A 23,709-nucleotide genomic window follows, 5' to 3' on the forward strand; every position below is an offset into this window, starting at 1 on the left:
CAAGTACGTCCCTTTTAGCAGTATTTCTTTGATTTATTTAAGGTCTCACCTTTATTCTCTCGGTGGATTAGCACATTCAGGGCGGGCTGGATTCTCTCCTGAAGAATAAATAAATAAACTAAAGCACGGGAGTCATGTGCAGCTCTGATTATATAGTTTCTTTAAGACAAACAGTCCCATTGTACGCGCTCCGACGGGCCGCAGCTGTTGTGTATTACTCGCAATTAAGACACGCTTGTTACTCAGCGGTACGCTAGACTATAAAAACTCATTTGGAAAGTCAAATACAGACCCGAATGCAAACTACACGTTTGATTATATCGAAGGAGAAAGCCGGCTACAACGACACCGTTACATGAACACCAAAAAATGCAGCGCGAGTCCAACGAAACTAAATAAAAGACACATCACCTCCACGCTAATAACAAGGTTTCTGCAGGTTTTATGAAGGTAAATTGAAGATCTTAAGAAAAGGTAAAGAAACTATGAAGGGTGGGGGTTTTCAAGCATCGAACAACAAGCATAATACAGCTTTAATTTTGCTTTTCATACAATAGAACGCGTCCCGTTTAACTGATTTTCTTTTTCTGAGAAGACCATCATATATTGTTGACACCCGCTTAAATCAAACATCAGGATACTTTACCAAAGAAAACTTATATATTTATAAAAAGAGGAGATTACAATATTATTTCAGCCCTATAAAATGTATTATCATTTAAAATATTTTGCCACAATCCTTCACACCTCTAGGTTTCAGTCATTTTTAATCATTTAAAAATTATAAAATAGAAATATGTCCATCAGGCTGACAAAAGAACATTATTTTCCCTTATTTTTACAATTGTATATCATTTTTTATTTTATTTTTAAAGTTAAAGCATGAAAGTATTTTACAGAACTTTTAAAAATATTTTATATTTCTATAAATATGTATATTTAATTTGATGTGCGCACCGAAATGGGACGTCGCGCCTTTGTTCCAATAATCTGCATCAGCAAAACTTCAAGATTTGAAAAACGACTTTTTCAGAAAACCTACATTACTTTTTCATTTACGATTAGAACAACAAATCTGCCACTGAGCTAGTTTGCTTAACTCAAAAGTGAAAAACTATTTCAGGCAGTCATTTCAAGCTAAAACGGCTCATTTTGTGCTCGTTCTCCGAAAATAAGGCTTCTGTCATCTTAGCTCAGTTTATCTCGACTCGAGGATGTTTAGACATTCATACTGGACAGCAAAACATATAAGCCCTTAAATAATACATATTTCACGGACTTTTAAGACCTGCAGAAACCCTGAATGAATACGCGAGCTGCTTTATAAGGATAGAAAATCCAAACCCGGTGCGACAATAGGTGAGAACGAGAGACTAAAATCAAAAACACACATTCAGGTGTGGAACAAACCAGCGAGTCATATTAGGAGGGCACGCGAGAGCTGAGCTAAAGGTCCTGGCAGATGGCCTCCGCGTCAACACTTGCAAATCTGCCCCAATAAAACGACTCCCAGATGCCCCCGGCCTCCTCGCTGCTAATAAACAACAGTCCTGTGTGAGAAACGCAAGGTTTATACGGGCTAGAATCAGCACTGGCTGCAAACCTGAAGACTCACACAAACAAGCAACCAAGAAAAAAGAAAAAAAATCATTTCAACTTTACTACAAAGACAGAAGTATGAGCTTTAAGTACGGGAACAGGGGGTTATTATTATTATTAAGTACATTATCTAAGAAGCACCATCGTTATTGATCCTACGGTTCTCCTATGTGCATTAGCCTAAACGCTAGTGTTAGCTTTAGCACCATCACTTTGAGATGTCTATACACTCCTTGGCTTGAGCAGAGCGCACTAATGGCGCGGATGGAGGACGATAACATCCCGTCATCGTCATCAGTAGGTGGAGCAGCAGTTATAATAGTCTGTGCACGTGTTCATAAAATATAAAATAAAAATCTCATACTACAAAAAAAAAGGAAAAAAAACGCAGAAAAATGTCTATGGAAGCATTCACATCATCCAAAACTATTAGCTATCACATTCTGTACAATTTACGTTTTCTGTCAGCTTGTGGCTTATTATCTATCTACAGTACAGTAAAATTTCCACAGTACAAAAATATATTACAATTCTCCTGGAATATTTACATGGGCACTTTCTCAATGAAAAAAAGCATAAGATAATCAGCAGAGCTGAGGATGCAGGGAAGAAAAAAAACATAAAAATCGAAACCGTGGTGTACAACATCCTCCCAGACAGTAAAAAGTCCAGCACCGACACAGTTCGCAATTTTGTGTCTTTTTTTTCCTCTTCAAGGGCTAAAAACACACATTAAAAATTCACTGCATGCTTTGGCAGACTTGAAGCATAAAAAAAAAAAAAAAAATGGAGAAGGAAAAAATTAAAAAATAAAAAGCAGAGGGAAAAGAAGTCCCGTCTCAGAAAGATCCGCACATCCACTCGGGTTTGGGTACGTCAGCAGGCGCTGACAGAAGCCGCCCTCCCCACCCAGTCTTCTAGAAAAACATCCTGAAAACAAGCAGAACCTGCTTTAGTACGACACACACACACACGTCATTTCCAATTGCACTTCTGTACGGCATAAAGACGCCCATCAGAGCACGCCGAGCCCTGAAGATGACGGGCGTCTGTCCTGTTATTTAGCGCCGCGTGCGGAGCCGGAGACGGCCGTGCTGTCATTAACATGCATGAATACATGTGCTTCCACCCACAAAGCCTTCGCCTTGACCACCGCGCTCCACGCCAGAGCGACAGTCTGGGTAAACAAGCTCCTGCTGCGGGCTAATAAACAAAGAAGTGATGTATTACGATCGATTAATAGCAGCTCTAACAAGGGAAACAATTCTGGAATCGTCGTGTACGCCTGCGGGAGAAGGTCAAAGGTGAGTTTTGAGTATCCGTGACCCGGGCCGATTGTATTGTCAGCTTTGATTAATTAACGTCTTCTCTTGGATCGAAGGTTATTGATCTGCCACCCACACGAGTCTGGGAGCATTTGCTGGGGATGCAGGGACGCCGGCGCCATCTGCTGGTGAAATTCATAAAGCGTCTTCACTTGCTCCAGGGGCCCGATCGCACAGAGGTCGACGGCTGCTTTGCTCTTAAAGCTACGAGTAAGGTTTGAGCGAGCTGCTAAAATGTAGATCACCTGTAGATGTTGGGGTCCAGCAGAACCGCCGTGTCCTGAGGAAGCTGGGAGAGGTGGACCACTTTGGTCTTCAGCTGGGGACGGTCGCTCTCGCTGACCCAGGCGTCTGGAAGTCTGTGCACATCAGAAAGACAAAGAATCACTTGATATGCATCATTTTTTGACGGAAAACATTCAGCAATGAAGTAGCATGCAGCATGGGTACTACACATACTAATAGTACATATTATAATACAATGCACTTGGCATACTAAATGTCAAAATTAGCTCCAAACAATATAATATAAATATTTATGATTTAACGCCACGTCAGCAACAGCGGCTATATTCATGGCAAGATCAAATATATATGAATAACAAACAAAAAAAGCGTATATAATAAAGGATGTTCTGCATGTTCAAAATGTGAATATACTATATACAATGCCCCAGATTTTTATGTACAACTGTCCCAGTGTACCGAATTTTGTGTACGGGAACGTAATGCAATGCACTTGACATACTAAACGGCAAAATTGACAGTATACACTATAAAAGATGTATTGACTATGTCATAATGCAATGCATTAATACATTATACATATATATAGTGGGATATTAAATCACTAACAACCAGCGTACTTGCCAATGATACTACTACATTGCACAGTATAATGCAATGCACTCAACATACCAGGTCAAAATGTGCAGTATACAACCACGACACACTGCACAGTAAATCCCACAATGCAACATGCTAAACTGTCAATCTGTGATGCAATTAAATCATGATAAATATTAACCATGATTAACACCATCTTGACTTATTACTGCATCATATAAACACCACCTTGACTATCACACTAAAAGTTCTGTCTTTTATATTAAACAGACAACAACTGCAAAATTCATATTCTGATATGCTTGGTATAGTACGCAGTATAGGGTTCAATCAAGTACACCAGCAACCTTTTGATGGAGTACAGTACTTAAAAATATATACTAGCGTGAATACAGTATGTTTGTTCCCAATTCCAATCATAGCTTTAAAATATACACCGCGTATAAATATTAGCATTTGCCGGATAACACGCAGACACACAGCCCTTCATTCCGCCCTCTCCTCCAACATGCATTCCACAATGAGATTATTAAAAATGTTTTCCTTTTTTCCGCTCCGCAGAGGAGCCTTGTTTGGCTCGGGCTTGTTGTGGTGACCCAGAAATCCATTTTAAACGCCTCCCGAGACGGCAACTTCTTCGGCGTTATCGCTGAGCTGACAAACATTCCTCCAGCTCAGATTGATGCCCGACTCTGAATAGCAGCGCGCGCACACGCACACGGTCCCGTTCGAGAGCGTGCACGAGCGTACAGGTATGCGAGTGCATCAATTACCACAACACGGGCCATTTTAGCTGCATTAAATTAAATGATATTAGCAGAGGGGCTCATTAACCATATAAGTCATTCTCCAGTTAAGCGGCACATCAAGATTAAAAGGAAGCAGCTCGTAATTCACTGCATTTACACTAAAAATGGTCAAATTAGAGTGGAAACCTGAGGACGGTTATGGGTAACGCGTTCAAAGGCCTCTTGTCTAAGCCATGGAAATGTTGAGAGCGAGTGGATACCCTTTAAAAAGGTATTTATCTTGGACAAACTTCAATGGAAACCGAGTTGGTTTCCAGGTGGGTGGTGTTTCACTCAGGCTAGCGCTCTTCAATCCATTAAATCTGACATTAATGTGGACGTTTACCACAGAGAACTGGGAATTTGATCTGAATCTGATCCGATGCACCTCTGAACAAACTTTCACGAAGAGGGGAAGAAAAAATGTATTTACCGAGACAGGAAGAAGAAAAAAGCGATTGAGAGACAAAAACAACGTGAACAAAAATGGGGAGAAATGACATGTTGGCACATTATCTACCATTTCTAAAATAGGCGTCTTTAAGCATTAAAATACCAAATGACCAACACTTGGCTTTCTAAAATGTTTTATATAAAGAGCACATCGGGTTAGATATTGTATCCCACAATGCAATGCGCTAAAATTGACCTTCTATTTCAAGTGTGATGAATGAAACAGAAGAAGCATCACCCACAATTCCCTCTGCAGCTCATTATTTGATCAGAACGGCAATGTTTTTATACCAAACGACTCCATGCATAACAATCAGTTAATAACGGGTTGAGAACTCGACACCAATTAAATAAAAGGTCATTTGATAAATGTAGAGTAATATTGTCCAAATACGCATGCTTCCTTTCTATATAGTAAGAGGAAAACATGCAGTATAGCAGTATTCAAATTCACAGTATTAACACAGTAGGCCAAAAGCACACAGATTACCTCTTTTTCCTTCACAGAAATTCAGAAATGTGCATATGACGGGCACTTTATTATCCCATGAGGCCAAAAGAGATTTATGAATGGCAGTAAAGCAATGCCAAGTGAAACTGATAAGTCACATTACAATAACATTCACACTATAAAAACTTCAGTCGAAGTACGCCCTTTTTTAAAGCAGCACAAAAGATTGTGATTTCGGACATAGTCATTGTGTTGCATGCTGTTTTACATAATATACCGTAACAAAAAAAATCAATTTTAATCAATTAAAAAATATTTTAAATTAAGTTTATTAAATGTTAAATTGCATTTACAAAAAAAGCCCTTAATTTATTAAATTACATTAATATTTTAAATTTAAAAAGGAAAACGTACTTAGTGCATAGTAGTATACTAGCCTTACTTTCTGCACAGCGCTCATCTGTATCTCTCTGCACACTAGGACGCAGACACGCTTCAGGGAGAAATGCTAAACTTCTCCTTTGGGATTAATAATTTCTACACAGCCAGCTATAGATCAGTTTGCATGCGTTCTTCAGGCAGTTAATGTGACTTAAAGAGCCTCAGAACCATCAGTCTGTCACGTATATCAGGTCGTGCGTGTGTGTGTGTGTGTGTTCTGAAGCATCAGTCCATAAGGCTGCCCTCAAGTGGCCTGTGACTCATGAACGGATGACTTTTAGCACAGCGGTGCACTTTCATATACTCACATGTCCTCCGGCGTCCAATGAAGCAGCACCTTGACTTTCCCAGAATCCTCCTTCCGCCTGGCGATCACCTGCTCAATTACACACAACGAGAAGAAACGCATGAGCTCTTGTTTATGGGTTAATTCCATGCTGCACACTGGCTTGCTGGTTAAATAGGACGGTTTTCCTGGGGTTTTTGGAGCAGAAGGCGAGGCAGTGACTGTGGCGGTGAAGACGAGGGCCTGTGCGCTGCCGGCTGCTCATTAACGGTTTAATTAAAGGCACAGGGGAGCGGCAGCCCAGACTAACCGGACCGTGAGAGCCCGAGCAGGTCTGACTTCAGTTCAGAGTTCCTTAAAAAGGATTACGGAAAGTGACTGCGCTGATGAGATGCTTAGCATATAAAAAGAAACCAATTCAGAACAGAAACTAACAACACGGGACGCGCTCGGAATATATTAATAGTGCACTGCATGCAAAGCATTTAGTGACGGCTACTACACTGAAGACACTGATTAGGAAAAGAAATTAATATATGTGTACTAGGATAACAAAATAAATAATACTTGAAACTGTATTTAACATGCAGTACAAAGTTTAGTAAACAATAGTACGCCGTTTTTTGGTCACATGACCTATATTAGTATTTGGTGGCCTGATCATTAATGAATTGAAAAAATACAGATATTCAACACAATGTTAGTGTAAAGGAAAGTATTCACATACTACATATGTAGAAGTAGTTACCCGTTACATTAGTATAGAAGCGTGTTTAAATGTGGCCATAGGGATAAAGATTAGCAAAAATAAAAATTCTAGTTTGTCTATAAACAAGCATATTCTCTAAAGTTATAGGCTGCGTCTGGAATGGGAAACTAGTGCACTGCGTACTAAGCAGTATATACTTAATGCATAACTATTTTTCCTAAGACATATTCTATAGCAAAGCCACCGATTGGAAAACAAAAATCAATATACAAGTTCCCAGTATGTAATTCAAAGTTCAGTAAACCGTAGTATGCTACTGTTTTGTCACATGACCTCACTATGTTAATGTTTGATGGCCTGATCAACAAACAATCATTAAATTTAAGTATTCCACACAAAGCAGAAATAATGAGTATCTAGTAGCTAATGCTAATGTAAGTGTTGGTACTCACCGTACTGTGAAACACAACACTGTGGCCTTTGCCTTGGCTCTCAATATGAGTGACTAGATTGAGGCAGATGGCGCGATGGCGGATAGCATCCATGGTCTGAGCATCAAAAAAGTCGTGAGGTCGTGCTGGTGGGGGTAGAAACGGAATCAAGCAGGAGATCAAACAGGAATTAAACCAGGATTGAAGTTGCACCGACACTTACGCAACGACCGCCGCCGTTTGTACTTGAGCTTCCTCCGTTTGTTGATGCCCGCTTTGGAGGGAGACTCTTCCTTCACCTTGGTTTGGCTCGAGAGTTTGGAGGAATTCTGGGAGCTGAAGTGAGTTGGTACGTGGCGCGCTAGACCCCCCTGGGAGGCAAAGGTGGCATTGCAACCGCCCACCACACACTTCAGAGAGAAGGACATCGGTCAGAACAATTACAGTAAATTAAAAAAAAAAAAACACAACTCACATGAGCTCTTAGCAACGCTGGGTTGTAATTACAGGATGAGATCTGTGTAGTGTTTTCATTGTCTAGCCGTGATGACACTGTTCCCTCAGAAACAAGGCTCCACTTAACAGTACGAACTTACAAAACGCCAAGAACTTGATTTTAAGTTAAGATCAAAATACATTTTAATTTCTTTAAATTCTAATTATAATAACAACAATAAAAATATATATTTTTTTCCATTTTATTTTGGTGAAAAGTTGCCTGATGTGTGAGACTGACCCTGTAAGAATTGTATTAAAGAAGCAGTTTAAAATAATAATATAAAAACTAATTTTATATATAAAATAATTTTACTAAAATACAAAACCTACATAACAGTGTTAAAAAAAAGGGCGAGTAAATAAAAGCTGTTTTAAATATTTAGGCCTGAATTACTGAATTTAAAATCTTGAGATTTGAAGGTTGAGTACTTCTGCATTGGCAATCATTTAAAAAGATTGCAGTTAAGTATTTTTTTAAAAGAATTAAGTAATTTAAATGTAACAAAATGGAAACTACAAAACAAACAAACTCAAATAAAACAAAAAAGGAGAGAAAAATAATAGAAAAAAAATGATAGAACCATAAAATACAAAAATTTAATTGTGTGTGTGTGTGTGCAAAGAGGCCAACCTTAAATGGTTTGTCTCCACTGTGTGAAAGCATGTGTCTCTGCAGCCAGCTCTGACTCGTGGATGGTGTGTTATACACCTTACATCCTTTCCAAAGACACACGAAAACCTGCACGCACGCATACAATAACAGTAAGCAATGCAAGTTCGACATTTCAAACACGCTAAACTTTTTTTTACAACTTAATTTTTTTTTTTTAAATTACAAAATGTGTGCTAATGCAATGGCTTAAATGCTTTTTAGGGTTCACACACTGACCCCGCCGCGCTGTCCGTCCACGTGCACCCCTCGGATGTGTTCGGCCAGGTCCGGGCTGGTGTTGAACAGCATGTGGCACTGATCCCAGCAGCAGGGGTAAGATGAGCCCTTAGTGGAGGAGGAAGATGCCCCGCCGAGCCCGTTCATCATAGCTGGGGTTGAACGGCCGCTGGACGCGATGCTCTCCATGTCCATGAGAGTGCTGCTGATACTGAAACACACAGAAACAATCACTTTACACAAACTGCATTCAGAAATCTATGAAGGTCAGAGGTCTACCAATGTGCGTTTGTGTTTTGATGCTCTTTATCAATGTTTTCTTGAACAAATCTTACTATAATAATAACGAGTATCCACTAAAACATCACCAGGAAACAGGAAATGACCGAGTAGAATGACGAAACTCAAACCCTACACTACTCTTCCCACGCTAACAACCATGAGTCTTTGTGTACGGTAAATGAGGCAAGAGCAGCAGGGCGACACAAACCGCTGTAATAGTGATCTTTTAAGCGTGCAGCTGTGCAGTGTGGGAGAGGACAGCGGTAAACGGCCGCAGTAAAACACCGTGGACTCCAGTGAATGTGACTGAATGGCTCCTGAGGGGAAGCGGAGGGACTCGCACACACTTCCATCTGTTGGTTCCTTTCAGACTTCGCTGCCCACAACCGATGCTAAATCCCAGGATGTTTCCAGAGAACAGGATGCTGGGTAATCACAGAGACAAACTCCAACTGCCAGTCTGACTACTGATGAAGTGATAAAGTGTTTACAGCTGCAAAACCCACAGGTGATTCTGGGATTTTTATTCTTTTTTTTTTTTTTTAAATATACACAAATGGCGCATGCACAAAATGTTTGCATTAGAGGTTAATCAAATAAATTTCCACAAGTATGAAAAACTGTAGTAGTACTGTTTGACGTGTTCATCTCCACTAAAAATAAATAACATGAAATGCATTCATATTTCAGATGTTTAGCTATAAATTCACTTTTACGATTTTCACAATTATAATTACAGATACCACAATTATGTAATCATTTAAAGTCCACTTACGTTATTCTGCATGCTACAGGCTATCTTAAGGATTTTTTTCATCGTTTTAATTTAGGTTTAGTATAACATTACAATACCAATCATTTTTGCCTTTTTTTTTTTCCTCCATGTATGTGTGACATTTAAGGCTTAACACTATAGAATACAGCATAGTGTTTTCAGCTAGTTTATGCTCATGTAAAAACATGGTATGCAGTTTCTTCAAACTACGGTATAAACATCAGTGTAAACGGTGATATTCGTAATTAAAAATCGCAATTAGAATTTCAAGGGAATCGACAATTATGATTTGTGTCATAATCACGCAGCCCTAATGCACTGGCTCAATAAACAGCTGGACTCGAGCGTCTGACATCTGCCAGATGTAAGCATTGTTGTTGTTTTTTTTTATCTGAAAGCAGAAGCATCTGGTTCACAGTACTCATCTGACAGACTACAAAATGGGTTAAAACCTCGACACGCGAGTCTTTTCGTTTTCCGGGCTGACGTGCAGGAGCTTTTAGACATTGCAAATGTTTGTGAGAGATTTCATTTCCAACCTGGCTGAAGTGAACGAGCAAACAATTAACACCTGCTTTTACTCAAACGTCCCATCCAGCGGAGTTCCCACGCGCCGGCTCTCTCAAAACTCATTTGCGCTTTCACATATTCAAGCTGGCACAACTGGTGCACTGGCATCGACATCAAACCTTGACGATTTCTATATCATAACAACATACCATTTAGGTCAGTTCCTCTCGCAAAGCTCATTATATGACCCAGGACACAAAGAACAGTGCACCTTCACCTAACATATCGTTTTTTTTGCACTCCAAAGTATGCTAAACGGCACTTACGCAAAAAAAAACAAATGACTATTTAACAAATCATCGAAAAGGGTTGAAAATTAAGTGGCTTCAGCCATAAATGCCACCAAAAAGGACTCCCAACATTGAACAAAAGGACTAAAAATGCCTAAAAAAGGTGACCTGCACACATCAAGTCAAAGATTTGCAAAGATTGCACAAACGTTAAGTGCATTAATGCAACAGCCAATCAGATCGATATTCATTAGTCAATGGTTGAGAATAAAGCCACTGAAAATCATGCCAAACTCTGGCACTTAAGAGGGATGGCTCACCTTCACATTGTTTCAAACTTACACGAGTTCCTTACTGAACAGTTGATGGTCGTATCAACATCCATGTCACTTTTTCTACCCTCTCCATACTACGGAGATCAAAGGCTATAAAAATAAAACGATGCGTTTAAAAGAAAGAAAGAAACTCATACACATTTGGAATAACCCGGACTACCAAATGAGACCCGAGCTACACTTTAAAAGCACGTCTTATCCGCCAGTTGTCGTGTGGTCCGGGTCACACTCTCCCAGATGTCCCACACAAAAGTTACATTTAAGCCCTCCAGCTGCCCGAACAGCAGGGCTCAGGGCCTCCTGCTTGAATTTTAAGAGCTTTATTCCCAGTGAAAGCTCCACAAAGCAGCACGCTTGGCACAGAGCAGGGATTCCCATCCGCGCGCACACATTCCCTTTCTGCCGCTCGCACCCCTGGGCTGACCCGATGCATTGTGTTCACCGCCGATTGGTTCCACCGAGATCTCCCGGGCCGTCTGCAGCGCCGCGGACCACGAGGAATCCATTTTCTTGCGCCTTCAGAGCAAGACGAATAATAAAAGAGCCTGCCCGGCACGTTCGAGCCATAAAACGCAACCGCACCCGCATCACCCTGGAGATCTGGAAGATGGCAAAGGTCTCGTGGGTCCGAGAGCGACGGATGACGTAAGAGCAGTTCAAAGCAAAGCGCTTGACTTGATAAGGCAACGACAGGCCAACATCAACTTCTCCAGCCAATAACTGCTGTCTGTGTTTCTTCCTGATGGACAAACAACTCTGAAATGACTTGAATGGAGACTTGGGCTCACTTTCATTGGATCTCTTTGAGAAGTCATTCTGACCGGCATCTCCTTGTGTTTCTGTGACAAAAGGCATTTAAATGGTACAGAAATACTCTGGATTAATTAGTTAGTGCTTAAAATACATCTTCGCAAAACCGAGGCCGAGTTAAAGTCGCTATTCGTTCGATGTTCATCGTATTTATCCTATAAAACAGGTCATGGCAAAATATTATTTTCTAACCATTTATACACAGTTATTTATACCCAGTGAGACGTGTTAAAATAAAATAATACAGATCTCTACCTGTATGTGTTAAAAGAAACAAATACCAACGCAAAAGAACGGTAAATTATTTTAAAGCCTTAAACACCTACTCTTTGAATAATCTGTCATTTTATATTTATTGTACATTGTTTTTATTTTGATGTTATTGCCCTTGTATGTTCGGTCTTCTAAAACTGCAATAATAAATTTAAAAAAAAGTCACTGATGTGACGTGAACTGTTTTACCTGACTACGTTTCTGGATCTGAGAACATTTCAGTTGTGTTGAGGTCTACGCAAAGTCAGAGAATAATATTAATCTGTGACCCTGGACCACAAAAACACTCACAGCCAGCACATTTGTAGCTACAGCCTGCAATACATTGGTAAAAAAAAAATCATTAAGATCATGTACAGTGATAATATTTTATACGCTTCCTATTGTACATGCATCAAAACTGAGTTATTGTTGTGCCATGTGCATCGCTAAGAACTTTAAAGGTTCCCAGATTTCCATATAGATGCATCTCTAGCGTATACCGTCCTACAAGAACAAGCTTTCCGTAGGTTTTTGGCTTATCTAACCATCTTTCAGGTGAAATATAAACACAGGGAGGTAATAAATATCAACTCCAGAGCTTGCGAGAGGTTTCGTGAACACATGTGTGCCCAGGAGGTCCGGAGCGACACGCGGGGGAGTAAATAACGAGAACTTTTCTAACGAGCGAAGCTGAATATATCGGTAAAATATCGGTTAAGCCGAGTATCGGCGGCGCACGCACCTGTCCTCCGAATCCATGCGGCTGAGCGGCTCTCCGTCCGAGGACGAGCTCATCATCTCCAGGCTCGCTCGCCTCTTCATTCCTCCGCCGTTACCGCTGTTTTTCTCCGCCGGTGAAGACGCGCTCTCCTCCTCCCTTTGTTCTCTCTTCATCCGCTCCGCCGCTCCGTCCGCGCCGCCAGGGCTCTTCTGCGGCTCTTTCTCCGGCTCCGCTTCCGTCTCGCCGTCCTCTTCGTTGTTGTTGCCGCCGCCGCCGTCGTCTCCCCGCGCGGCTCCCTCCGCTTTCCCTCCCGCGGACTCGCCTCCGTCGGGCTTCCCGTCGGTCTCCGCCGCGTCCATCTTAACGGCCGGTTCCGGATCGGCGGCGCGCAGGCCCGACTCGCTCCCGTCGCCGTTTCGCTCGCTCGGGCTCGACGACTCTCGCTCGGAACCGTCGGAAGTCATCGCAGCCATCGGTTCCGCTCGTCTGCGCGAGGTCTGGCCGGGTTTGGGCGATGGGAAGCGGGTAAAACGCGGAGGCTTTCGGCGAGCGGATCAAAACGCTGAACTGCTGGAGGCTGATCGGGAGCGCGCGCGCGGGGAGGAGCGAGCGTGACGTCGCGCTTATTATGAATGCCTCCACGTGCTCGCCGCGCTAACGCGACCCCGAAGCGCGAAACCCTTCATAAAGGTCGGCTTTATTGTTTATGCGTCACGCGAAAGCTGAATAAATAAGCTTTCCGGTTTGTTGGGATAGCGCCACGTTCGAAAATCCGGAATCTGAATATTGTGGAAATCGTGTTGAGGGAATCTGTCCGAATGAGGTTCCTAGCAAAGCTTATCTAGTGATGCTTGGCATGACCGTTCTGACCTATTCAGTGCATTTAATATTCATTTATCGACACTTCTTCTAGTAGTGAAAACAGTAAAAAATATATTTAGATGCAAATATGAAAGACTGAAGATGAAACACTTAACTTCAGAGACTTAAAAGGGACATTGCACTTCAAAATAACAATCTAAAGGCATGTAAACATTTATTAAAAGACTGAAAATGTATTTCATAATAGCACATGTAATCAGTGCGAGGTGGTTTTATGTCTCATTTCTTAAAATAAAACACAAAACCTGTGTAATAAGTAGAAACTGCGGCAAGAATATCCATATTTTCAATCATTTGTTTCGAAAAGCGAAACTTGTATGTTGCATTAGTTCTCTACACACAAAGTGAAATATTTCAAGCCATTATTTGTTTCAATTTTAATGATTAAAAAAAACAACAACCCTAAAAGTATTTCACAAAATTACAATATCGTGACAAAGCTGACGGCCTTCAGAGGAGGAAAAGTCTCAAAATGCATGGATGCTCACAGCATTTTCAGATCAAAGCAGGTTTTGCATTTCCTCTGGAAACCGGGCTCCCAGAGTCTGGAGGGAGACTGCTTCAAGTCCAGTCTAGCAGGATACTTCAGAGCGCTTCACGCTTCCTGTTGCCGCATGCTCTCTGGAGATGATGGTTTTATTTTCCAGCAGGATTTGGCACATGCCCACAAAGCCAAAACTACCAGCACCTGGTTTAATAGCCGTGTAATAACCGCTTGATTGGCCGGCAAACTCGCCTGACTTAAAGCCCCATTGAAAAACTACGGCCTCCACGCCGCCTGGATGCTGCAATTAGTGCAAAAGAGGCCCAACAAGACACCGAGGACACAGTACAGTACATTAACACGCTTTTCATGTGTTTAAGATCCTTTTGTGAAATATTGGATTTGGGTTTTTTCATCCATAATCATCAAAATTGAATCAAATAAAGGCTCTAAATATCTCACTTTGTGTGTAGCGAACTAATGCAAGTTTCACTTTCTGAAACGAATTAGTCAAATAAATAAATTCTCATTTTTTTGGCACACACCTGTAAGTGGTTTTATGAAAGCGAAGCGTTACTGTGTTTGACCCACAGGTTCTCTTCTGATTCCCGTCGAATTGTTGGGTTAGAAACTTTTATCTTTCTCTTGTGTCTCAGGTGGGGGGTTTCCGGGCTCGTGTTCATCTCATTATCACACGAATCTAGAAAACACGAGTCAGATTAATATTCTGACATTAAAACGTCTCTTCCTGGAAAAAGCCGCTAGGTGGCGTCGGTTTCCTGTCTGTGATTTACACGCGGCGCTCAAAGCAGACTGTGTTTGGAGCATTGTGAGGCCAAATAGTAAATAAGCGTATTATTGCATTTGACGTTTTTAGGGAGAGGGTGCACGTTTGTGAGACACTTAAAATTACATTATCGTTTGCGAGAAATGATTCGTGGTTGTACACGATATGACCAGCGGGGGGCGCTGCGGCGCTGCAGTACCGCGTCCAGCCGGCAGATGGCGACAAAACACCTCAACTGTTTCATGGACTGAACGTAACATAAATAGAGAGTACGAAACCCCACAAGCTTGTATGTGACCTGTGTTTAATTGTATAGTTTTGGAGAGTGTGTAAAGCTCCTGAGATCACCTCAACACACACACACACACACACACACATACACACACGTGGTCAGCTATCCTTATGGGGACTCTCCAAATTGTTCACATACAGAACAAAAATCAAATGACTCTTAAGTGGTACAGTGTGTCCTCGTCCTCAGCTTTTTGTATTAATACCCAAAGTAAAGGGACTTTAATATATAATAACAAGATTTATAAAATTGTTAAACTAAAATGTATATAAAGTACATTATATTATTAAAATGTTATTGTATATACATGATTTCAAATATGTAATTTTAATATATATTGTTAACATGTATATATATATATATATATATATATATATATATATATATATATATATATATATATATATTTTTTTTTTTTTTTCATATTTGTAGTTCACACACAACATGCCCTAAAGCATATTAAATACCAAATTTTTTTGTGTGTTATACATGTAACTTTCAGGTTAAATTATATATCATTTACAGATGATATATAGATCTTTTAAAGAATATTTTTCTAATTTTGCTATATAAAAATGTTTTCTCAGCTAAACATTATATAACATATTGAGTTAAACATATACATACGTATATATATATATATATATATATATATATATATATATATATATATATATATATATATATATATATATATTTTCCATATTAAAAATGTATTGAAAATATAAAAAAATAACGAAAATGTGTATAATGTAATATTCATGCAATATTTTAAAAATGCACGTATAATTGAATGTACATAAAAAAACCTATTTTAATGTAATATTCATGAGGCGCAAACATGAATGATCAGACAAAAAAAAAGGGGTATAGAAAGCCTTTCATATATATAAGAACATCAACATTTATTTCACATGATATAAAACAGATGAAATATGAACATTTGCATATTGACTCTGATACATAACCTCTTCTGCGTCTCGGCTCTGCTTGTTGTACGGTGTACAGTATATACATCATGAACTTTACAGTTTATACATCGAAGTTGAACACCAAACCCTGCTTATTGCTTTATCAACCGTTTTAAAACGCTCGCTCCTCGTGTGCTATTCTCCTCTAAACTAAAGCCGTCCTCCGGAAACGCTCTTCTTAAAACTCTAATACTCTGTACTCGTCTCTCTAGTTAAATATATCTCAGCCGTAGAAAAATAAAAGGTAAGCTGGAACATTCATGAGTGTGTCGGGAAACAGTGTGGTGGCTATTGCAGGACTATCCAACATAATACAGATCATTTACAAATCCTGTTTATCGGCAGCAGTACGGTGGCACCTTATTGAAAGTTTATAGTCGTACATCATTTATACACATATCAAAAAGAAAACAAGAAAGAAGGGATGGGTCGGACAGATATGAGGACTAAAAACCAACACTAGGATCGATTAAAAGGGAGCGATCGATTAAAATCCATATAAAACAAGCCAGCGATGAACGCCATTGAAAGCAGTGCGTCGATGGGCTTCTCCGGCTCCACTTCCTGTTGACCGGGAGTCTGGGAGCTCATGTACATCGGCGAGGGTTCGATAGCACCTCGGACGCCCAGACAAACTAGAAAAACGCCAGAGGAATATAAATAATAATCACTAGAAAAGAAGGGTTTGAACTAAGGCCTGGACGTCGCCGTGTGTGTCGGGCAGCTGATGGGCGGCACTTCCTGTCTGACGATGATGATGATGATGATGATGTGTTTGTTTCACGTCTCCTCACACGCTGCGCTTCACTGCCGGACAAACACAAGAACAGTTCACACACTTCCTGGTTCACAGAAAGCGCTTCAAAGGCAAGTACAACGTCTACTTTTAAGGACTTTGCTTGAAAAAACTGTAGCGCGTCAACAGCTTTTGTGTAAAGATTCAAACAACACGCTTAGCCTGATCCGTACGCGTTCAAACAGATACAAGAACAAGGAAGCGTATTCAGCTTTATTGTGTTTTAAATGAGTAAAAAAAACTTGACAGTTGAGCAAAACCTAGATATTGGCAAACTTTAAAAAAAAAAAAAATAAAAATGACTAGACAGTTGTGATAAAACTGACTGTAATTAGGATTTGGAGTGATTTCTGTTGTGAAAATGCCTGACAAGATGACACTTTAGTGGGTAAATTTAGTATATCGGGAAAAAACTAAACAAAATTGCAATCGGAATGAAACGCCTTTTCATTAAAAGCAGTATTACACTTAATATTTTTAGGTTAAAGCTTTATTTTGTCTTTGACTCTTACTGTGTGTTACTTCACTTCTACAAACTCGTATTACTAAGATGACAAAAAAATTGCATTCTCATTGCTATAATAAATACGAAAAGTTTCCATTAAAAAAAAAATTGTTGAAATCTAGTTTCATTTTCAAAATCATTGAATTTTCTTTTTAAAGAAGTGATATACAATAATAGTAGTGTTATAACACTTTAAAACATTTTTCTCCCTTTTGATCCGTTTCTATTGCTTTATTTGTTGAAGAAAAAACAACTATCACGTAAAAAATAACTTTTTCTTTTGATATAGGGATGAAATACGACTCTGGCATTTCTCTGTGCACTTCTCTCTGCTGTGCAAAACAAACGCAATCAGGAGCCATTCTTAGCAGCTTTTAAAATTTACATCATGACGCCTAAGTTATGTTTTCATTAAGTAACACAAATTGCCTTTGTGTTTAATTGACTTCATTTAGTGACAAAAACAAATTAAAAGGTATGCGTTCATGCAAGTAATACAAATCAACTAACAATGTTCATATAATCCACAGAAATATCAGGATCGCCACCGAATAAAACTGACATATATGATATATATACACACACACTATATATATATATATATATATAGTGTGTTGTCATGTGCAGCGGTGTCTGAATGACTCTTAATTGCTCTGTTAATTAGTGAAGCTTTATGCTCACTGAGACTCTATGAAGCTAATGAACTCTAGTTGGGAGGCTAATTACTGCTTCATTTGAGAGGATCCTTCATTTTCCTCCGAGAACAGATTACACACACACACACACACACACACACACTTGTATTTATGACGCATTAAAACCCTCATAAAGCGTCTCCTGTCGGACTGATTTTATGAGCAGAGTCATTACAAACACTTAGTGAGGAGCACTGAATAAAAACATGTTTCAAACAAACACGGTGACGTCAGTGTGTGTGTGTGTGTGTGTCTTACTCGTCCGTCTCTCCGCTCACACACACATGAAGTGTGATCCGTCCGTCAGCTGTGGGGGGGAGGGCGGAGGCGGCGGAGAGGAGGAGGAGCTTGGAGATTGAGGCGGAGTCGACAGACTGTTCACTGCAAAACACACAACACATGCAGACAGACGGAAAGACACACACACACACACACACAAACAGAGACACACACACACACACAGACAGAGACAGACAGACAAAGACACACACACACACACACACACACACACAGACAGAGACACACACACACACACACACAAAGACACACACACACACACACACACACACACACACACACACACACACAGCCGGTTAATCACACTGACACGCTCAAGCAGGGCATTAAATAAAAATATAGAACAAGCAGTTTTTAAAAAACCACTAGAGTCTATAAAACGACATTCAAATGAAAGAATTCTATTTAGTGAATCAAAAACAGATACTAGTCATGCTGACTGTTTTTTGATTCTCTAAAATAAAATGTACTAAAAAGTTTTGAAATACAGTTTCAGTGTTAGTGGTATTAGTTTCAGGTGAACAGAGTTATATTTACATTTACATTTAGTCATTTAGCAGATTATATTTAAAGTGTTAAATGTTAAAATTAATATATAATGTAATAAATGGACATGTAAGTTGCAAATATAAAAGCATTTAAATAAAGCAAATATACATACACACACATGATTAAAAAACATTAGAATGAGTCTCTATATAATTTCTTGTTATTTTTATATTTGAGACACACACAGCCTCTCAATCCAAACGCTCTGAAAGCAGGTAAACGTAGAAGAGAGCCCACCTGACATCAGAGCGCCGTGTTTGCTGTTGCTCAGCTCAAACGAAACGTCCTGCTCTTGACTGGAGGGTTTCTCGTCCTCATCCTCCTCCTCCTCGTCTTCCTCAGTGCCCACACGCACCATGACAGCGGTCTGTAAGCTGACACACACACACACACACACACACACAGCGGAGAGCGGTCAGTTTGAGTGTGTGTGTGTGTGTTTAGATCAGCGTGAAGCTGTCTGTACCTGTTCTGAGTGGCCAGAGTCCTGCGGTACTCCAGCGGCTCTGATTGGTCCTGGTTCAGCACCGGTTTAGGACCCGCGCTCTTCAGAAGAGACTCTTTAATGGAGGCCAGTCGGGCCGCTTTCTCCTGAGCACAGACACACACTCTCATCAAACACACAAACGCCAATCACAGAGTGCTTACTGTGAGGGATCAATACCAGTGACCATAATCATTCTTGATCCTAATTTTAATACTAATGCAATATCAATATGCATTCATAAACATGTACATATATAAAACTATATGTTTTATTATTAATAATAATAAAAAAAAGTTTATAGCTTAGCTTAACATCATAATAGCTTGACATAACCAGAGTTAGTTAGTTGTTAGTTTTTAATGGCTTTTTATTTTAATTTAAATTATTTTTAGTAATTCTGTTGCGTGCCTTTGACATTTTAATTATACTTTTTATTATTATTATTATTATTATTTTTAAACAGGCCTATATATATATATTTTTTTAATCTTTATTTCAGTTTGAGTTATTTTCCCACACAAACAAACTAAACAGATTTGAAAAATGTTAATCCTTAGCAACCGCCTGGAATAAAATAATGTTTTTATATTTTTTTAATATTTTATTTTATTTTAGTCACTGTTTATTTTATGTTTATGTTTTAGCTAACTATAATAGCCCTTGGCAACATTTAGTAGTAACGCTTGTATATATATATAAGTTCTCTCACTCTATATATATTTACGCAAAATATTTTATATATTTCTATACGTTTTCCCAGGACAGCTGTTCTAGGTTTGCGTGTATGAATATGCACCTTGCTCTCCAGGCTGGCGTTTCCAGATTCCACATCTTCAGTATTCTTGCAGTTTTCTTCTGCATCAGTGGGTTTGGTCTTCAGCTGTGGTTGCTCCTCGGGCGACGTGTCTCTACGGTCGTCCTGCTCATCCGGAGAGATCACCGGGCTCTTCTTACGCGTCTGAGGGAACAGAAGAGGAAGAGATAAACAAGAAACGCTGGAGACGTTCACAGGCGTCCATTATGAGGTCTGGCAGGAACGCAGCGAGCCGAAAAACTGCAAAGCGAGGAATCATCGGAGCCCACAGGAGCAGATGCATGATGGGAATGTTACTGACGTATTCGTGTGGTAGATAGTGCAGGTCATGGCCGAGCATTTATAAACCCCAGATGATAGTCCACTAACAGAGGTTTATAGTGTCATATTTCTGTTCTTGAAGTAAAACGTCAACATGAGGCAACAAAATCCAAGCCAATAACAACATGCATCATATTGTCAGAGTATTGGGACGCTGCCTTCTAATAAACAGGTTTTACTACTCTAGCCATTTCCATGAGTATAAATCTTAACGTCAAAGCAAAGTTATTCTCAGGAATTGAGTGCTTCTGATTTTATAGTAACAGCTTGAACAGAACCCTTTTCTATTCTAACATCATGACAATGAATCTGTGAATAAAAAAGATTGATTGAGTCAGTTTGGAAGAACTCAGGGGTTTTTCCTGTCGGGTGCCAATACTTTCGTCCATATAGCATAAGTACAAGTCTTTTGTGTTTGGTGATGAGTTTTTATATTTAAAGTCACAGCAGAGGTACTCAAAACTGTTCTTTAGACGAAGGCGTCCCAAAACTCTGGCAATGAAGCGTATCTCATGTTAAAAAGGCAGAAATGTCAGGCTGGCCAGTGAATTTTTTTAGCACCTGTAGGGTGTAGTAGGGGTTGTCTTTGGTGAAGGAGAGGCTGCGGGACAGCGAGCCGTCCTCCCGTCTTCGTTCACGCAGCGCCCCCTGCTGGTGCCTCCTGATTCGCTCCATCTGCTCCTCCACACTCATACGTGTTCGGCCCACTTCCACGGCGCTGCTCATGCTCTCCACAGCACTGCGAGGACGGTCCTGCGGCTGAGACTAGACACACGGACACATTACACTGTGTATGCATACACAAATACATATATAACATACACTTAATGTTAATATTAAATAATAAGAAAAAACATTATATATATATATATATATATATATATATATATATATATATATATATATATATATATATATGTGTGTACACATTATAAATATACAGTATAAATGTAAAAAATATTACTACATTTCTATACGTCTATACTTTTATTCACATAATTAAATATTATTTCTGAAATATACACATTCATGGGTGTAATAATTAATAAAAAAATATTTTAAGAAGTTTCACAAGTATATTAACAAAATATTACAAAAGCCACTAATATAATACAAGATTAATAAAACTAATATTATAAAAAATTATTAATAAAAGCCATATAATAAAAAATATTAACTGAAGTTGTAATTATGCTTAAATTATACTTAATAAATGTAATTATATATATATATATATATATACATTAACGTTTCATATTATATATTAATTAATTAAAATACACCCATAACTATACAAACGTATGTATTCGTTTATGTAATTAAAAACACACATAAAATCGAATTTAAAACGCAAAACAATCTTTTTACATCTCAGATGATAGCTGGAAACTAAAGTCATGTCACCAGCGAAGCACACAACCGTTTCAAATGTTATTTGTCAGTGCTAAGTCAAATCTCACCAGAATTTAACCAAGTAGCACGACCACTTGTTTTGCCAAGTCAAACACGCACACAAAAAAACCATCACATTCCATTAAACGTATTTGGGAAGCATCAGACAGCATAAACGGCATCCTTACTGTTCTGGGATCAGGTTTCTTGCTCTTCCTCAAGGTAACATAAGACGCAATGGTGGAGGATTCGGGCATGGGTGATTTAGTCCTGGGACTGACCACTCCGACGGGGTAAACTACACCTGATCGAGAGAGGAACACCGTCAGGACTCTGAGTGATATTTACAGCCAATATGCGGAGATTGAAGTGATAATGAGTTATGTTTGAGGCACCTTTGGTGATGCCGGCCTGCTCCTTCTCTGCCATCTGCTCAGATTTGTCTTCGCCGTTGCTTTCGTCGACCTCGGCTACGGTGGTGAGCTCCGGCTCGCTCTTATACAGTCTGTAATCCGGCCCCTGAGAGCAGAGATTTCACCTGTTTACACACCATTTACAGCCATTCTTTCTGCCGCCACCGGAAGGCTATGATCACGGATTACATATTAAAATGGGAATAAAGAACAAACTAAGCCTGGCGAAGGATGAGCTACAAACCTACGCAGTGCTGCTGATCTACTGAACGTCTTGCAGGAAGTGCTCGAGGACGAGCGTTTGATAAAAACCAAAAGCAAAAAGCACTTGAAATGCAAACCAACCCAAATGGCTTTTTTGATGAACATGAATATTCTGCCCAAAACGAAAACGGTGAACTACGTCTTCATTACAGAGGAAAAAAGTTGCACCAGACAAGTTTGTAGTGATATGAGGATGAGAAAATAATGACACAGATGGCTTTTTTAAGGTTAAGTATTCATTCAAAGCTGGTATGTGAAGAGTAGGTGACTGATGTAATACAGGCACCTGATATATGCAATTTAATATTCAAATGAGCTAAATAAAATAGAAATAATATTCATACATTTCATTTAGGAATGTTTAATGGTTGCTCTTATTGGTGTTGTTATTAATATACTTTATTTATTAGTAATGACACTGAATAATCTTCAATATAGGTAGTGGTTTTATTTTTGCATGCATTTATTTATGTGACGAGCTAAATAACGTCCGTATAAATGCATAAAAATGTACATGTGGTCAGTCACAAAAAAATTGTTAAATTCTGTATAGGTGGTCAGCAAAAATTTACAAAAATGGGAAAGAAATCAGGTTAAAATAATTTGAGATGTTACATAATCTATGGGTTGTCAGTAAAAACAAATTAAAAACTAAATATGTCTGAAATTGTTTACACTGCTAATGTAAAGGTGGTCAGTATTAACTTATTACATAATAATTAGGGAAATAAATCTGTCTGAAATTGTTTATAACATTAAATGATGTTTATGAACAAAAATTGGGAAAAAATCAGGCTGCAATTGTTACATAATACATGGGAGGTCAGTAAAAATGAATACAAATAAACTGTGTTAATGTAAAGGTGGTTAATATAAATGTATCGCATAATAATTGGGAAAACAATGTGGTCAGTAAAAATGAATACAGGTTTTTTTTTTTCTTTGAATGATGTATAAGTGGTCAGTAAAAATGTAATAAAAAAAATCAGGTAGAAATAACTGAATATCCATTGATGAAAGGGAATGATTTTTTTGATCTCAGAATAGCAGCTATCTGTTGCTAACA

General features: G+C 39.1%; 2 protein-coding genes across 19 annotated transcripts in view; both read right to left on the bottom strand.

The window, feature by feature from the left end:
- Nucleotides 1–1,635: 1,635 nt before the first annotated feature.
- aebp2 (AE binding protein 2) lies at nucleotides 1,636–13,296 on the bottom strand. The gene is made up of 8 exons (XM_043237585.1): nucleotides 12,716–13,296; nucleotides 8,717–8,927; nucleotides 8,459–8,566; nucleotides 7,553–7,739; nucleotides 7,351–7,475; nucleotides 6,212–6,279; nucleotides 3,170–3,283; nucleotides 1,636–2,529 (listed from the first exon to the last, which is right to left on the bottom strand). The coding sequence occupies exons 1-8, from the start codon at nucleotides 13,165–13,167 to the stop codon at nucleotides 2,517–2,519; spliced, it is 1,278 nt and encodes a 425-aa protein (XP_043093520.1). The 5' UTR covers nucleotides 13,168–13,296; the 3' UTR covers nucleotides 1,636–2,516.
- Nucleotides 13,297–16,018: 2,722 nt separating this feature from the next.
- plekha5 (pleckstrin homology domain containing, family A member 5) overlaps nucleotides 16,019–23,709 on the bottom strand; it is a 131,114-nt gene continuing 123,423 nt past the window's right edge. For 17 of the 18 annotated variants that reach the window (XM_043236478.1, XM_043236479.1, XM_043236462.1 and 14 more), the window contains 8 exons: nucleotides 22,362–22,485; nucleotides 22,155–22,270; nucleotides 21,136–21,339; nucleotides 20,236–20,397; nucleotides 19,419–19,543; nucleotides 19,190–19,326; nucleotides 18,365–18,487; nucleotides 16,019–16,917 (listed from right to left, as the gene is read on the bottom strand). In XM_043236478.1, the coding sequence (XP_043092413.1) occupies nucleotides 18,381–18,487; nucleotides 19,190–19,326; nucleotides 19,419–19,543; nucleotides 20,236–20,397; nucleotides 21,136–21,339; nucleotides 22,155–22,270; nucleotides 22,362–22,485 (975 nt within the window). In that variant the 3' untranslated portion in view covers nucleotides 16,019–16,917; nucleotides 18,365–18,380. The remainder of the gene's footprint in view (nucleotides 16,918–18,364; nucleotides 18,488–19,189; nucleotides 19,327–19,418; nucleotides 19,544–20,235; nucleotides 20,398–21,135; nucleotides 21,340–22,154; nucleotides 22,271–22,361; nucleotides 22,486–23,709) is intronic. The other variant, XM_043236463.1, reaches the window with a different exon arrangement.

Source organism: Puntigrus tetrazona, chromosome 4, assembly GCF_018831695.1.
Source record: "Puntigrus tetrazona isolate hp1 chromosome 4, ASM1883169v1, whole genome shotgun sequence".
Classification (NCBI taxonomy): domain Eukaryota; kingdom Metazoa; phylum Chordata; class Actinopteri; order Cypriniformes; family Cyprinidae; genus Puntigrus; species Puntigrus tetrazona.

Coding starts and splice junctions, on each gene's coding strand:
- aebp2 (XM_043237585.1), bottom strand. CDS start 13,167: ATGGCTGCGATGACTTCCGACGGTTCCGAGCGAGAGTCGTCGAGCCCG. Junction 8,928..12,715: donor CGCATGGATTCGGAGGACAG/GTGCGTGCGCCG, acceptor TGTGTGTTTCAG/TATCAGCAGCACTCTCATGG. Junction 8,567..8,716: donor TGGACGGACAGCGCGGCGGG/GTCAGTGTGTGA, acceptor GCGTGCGTGCAG/GTTTTCGTGTGTCTTTGGAA.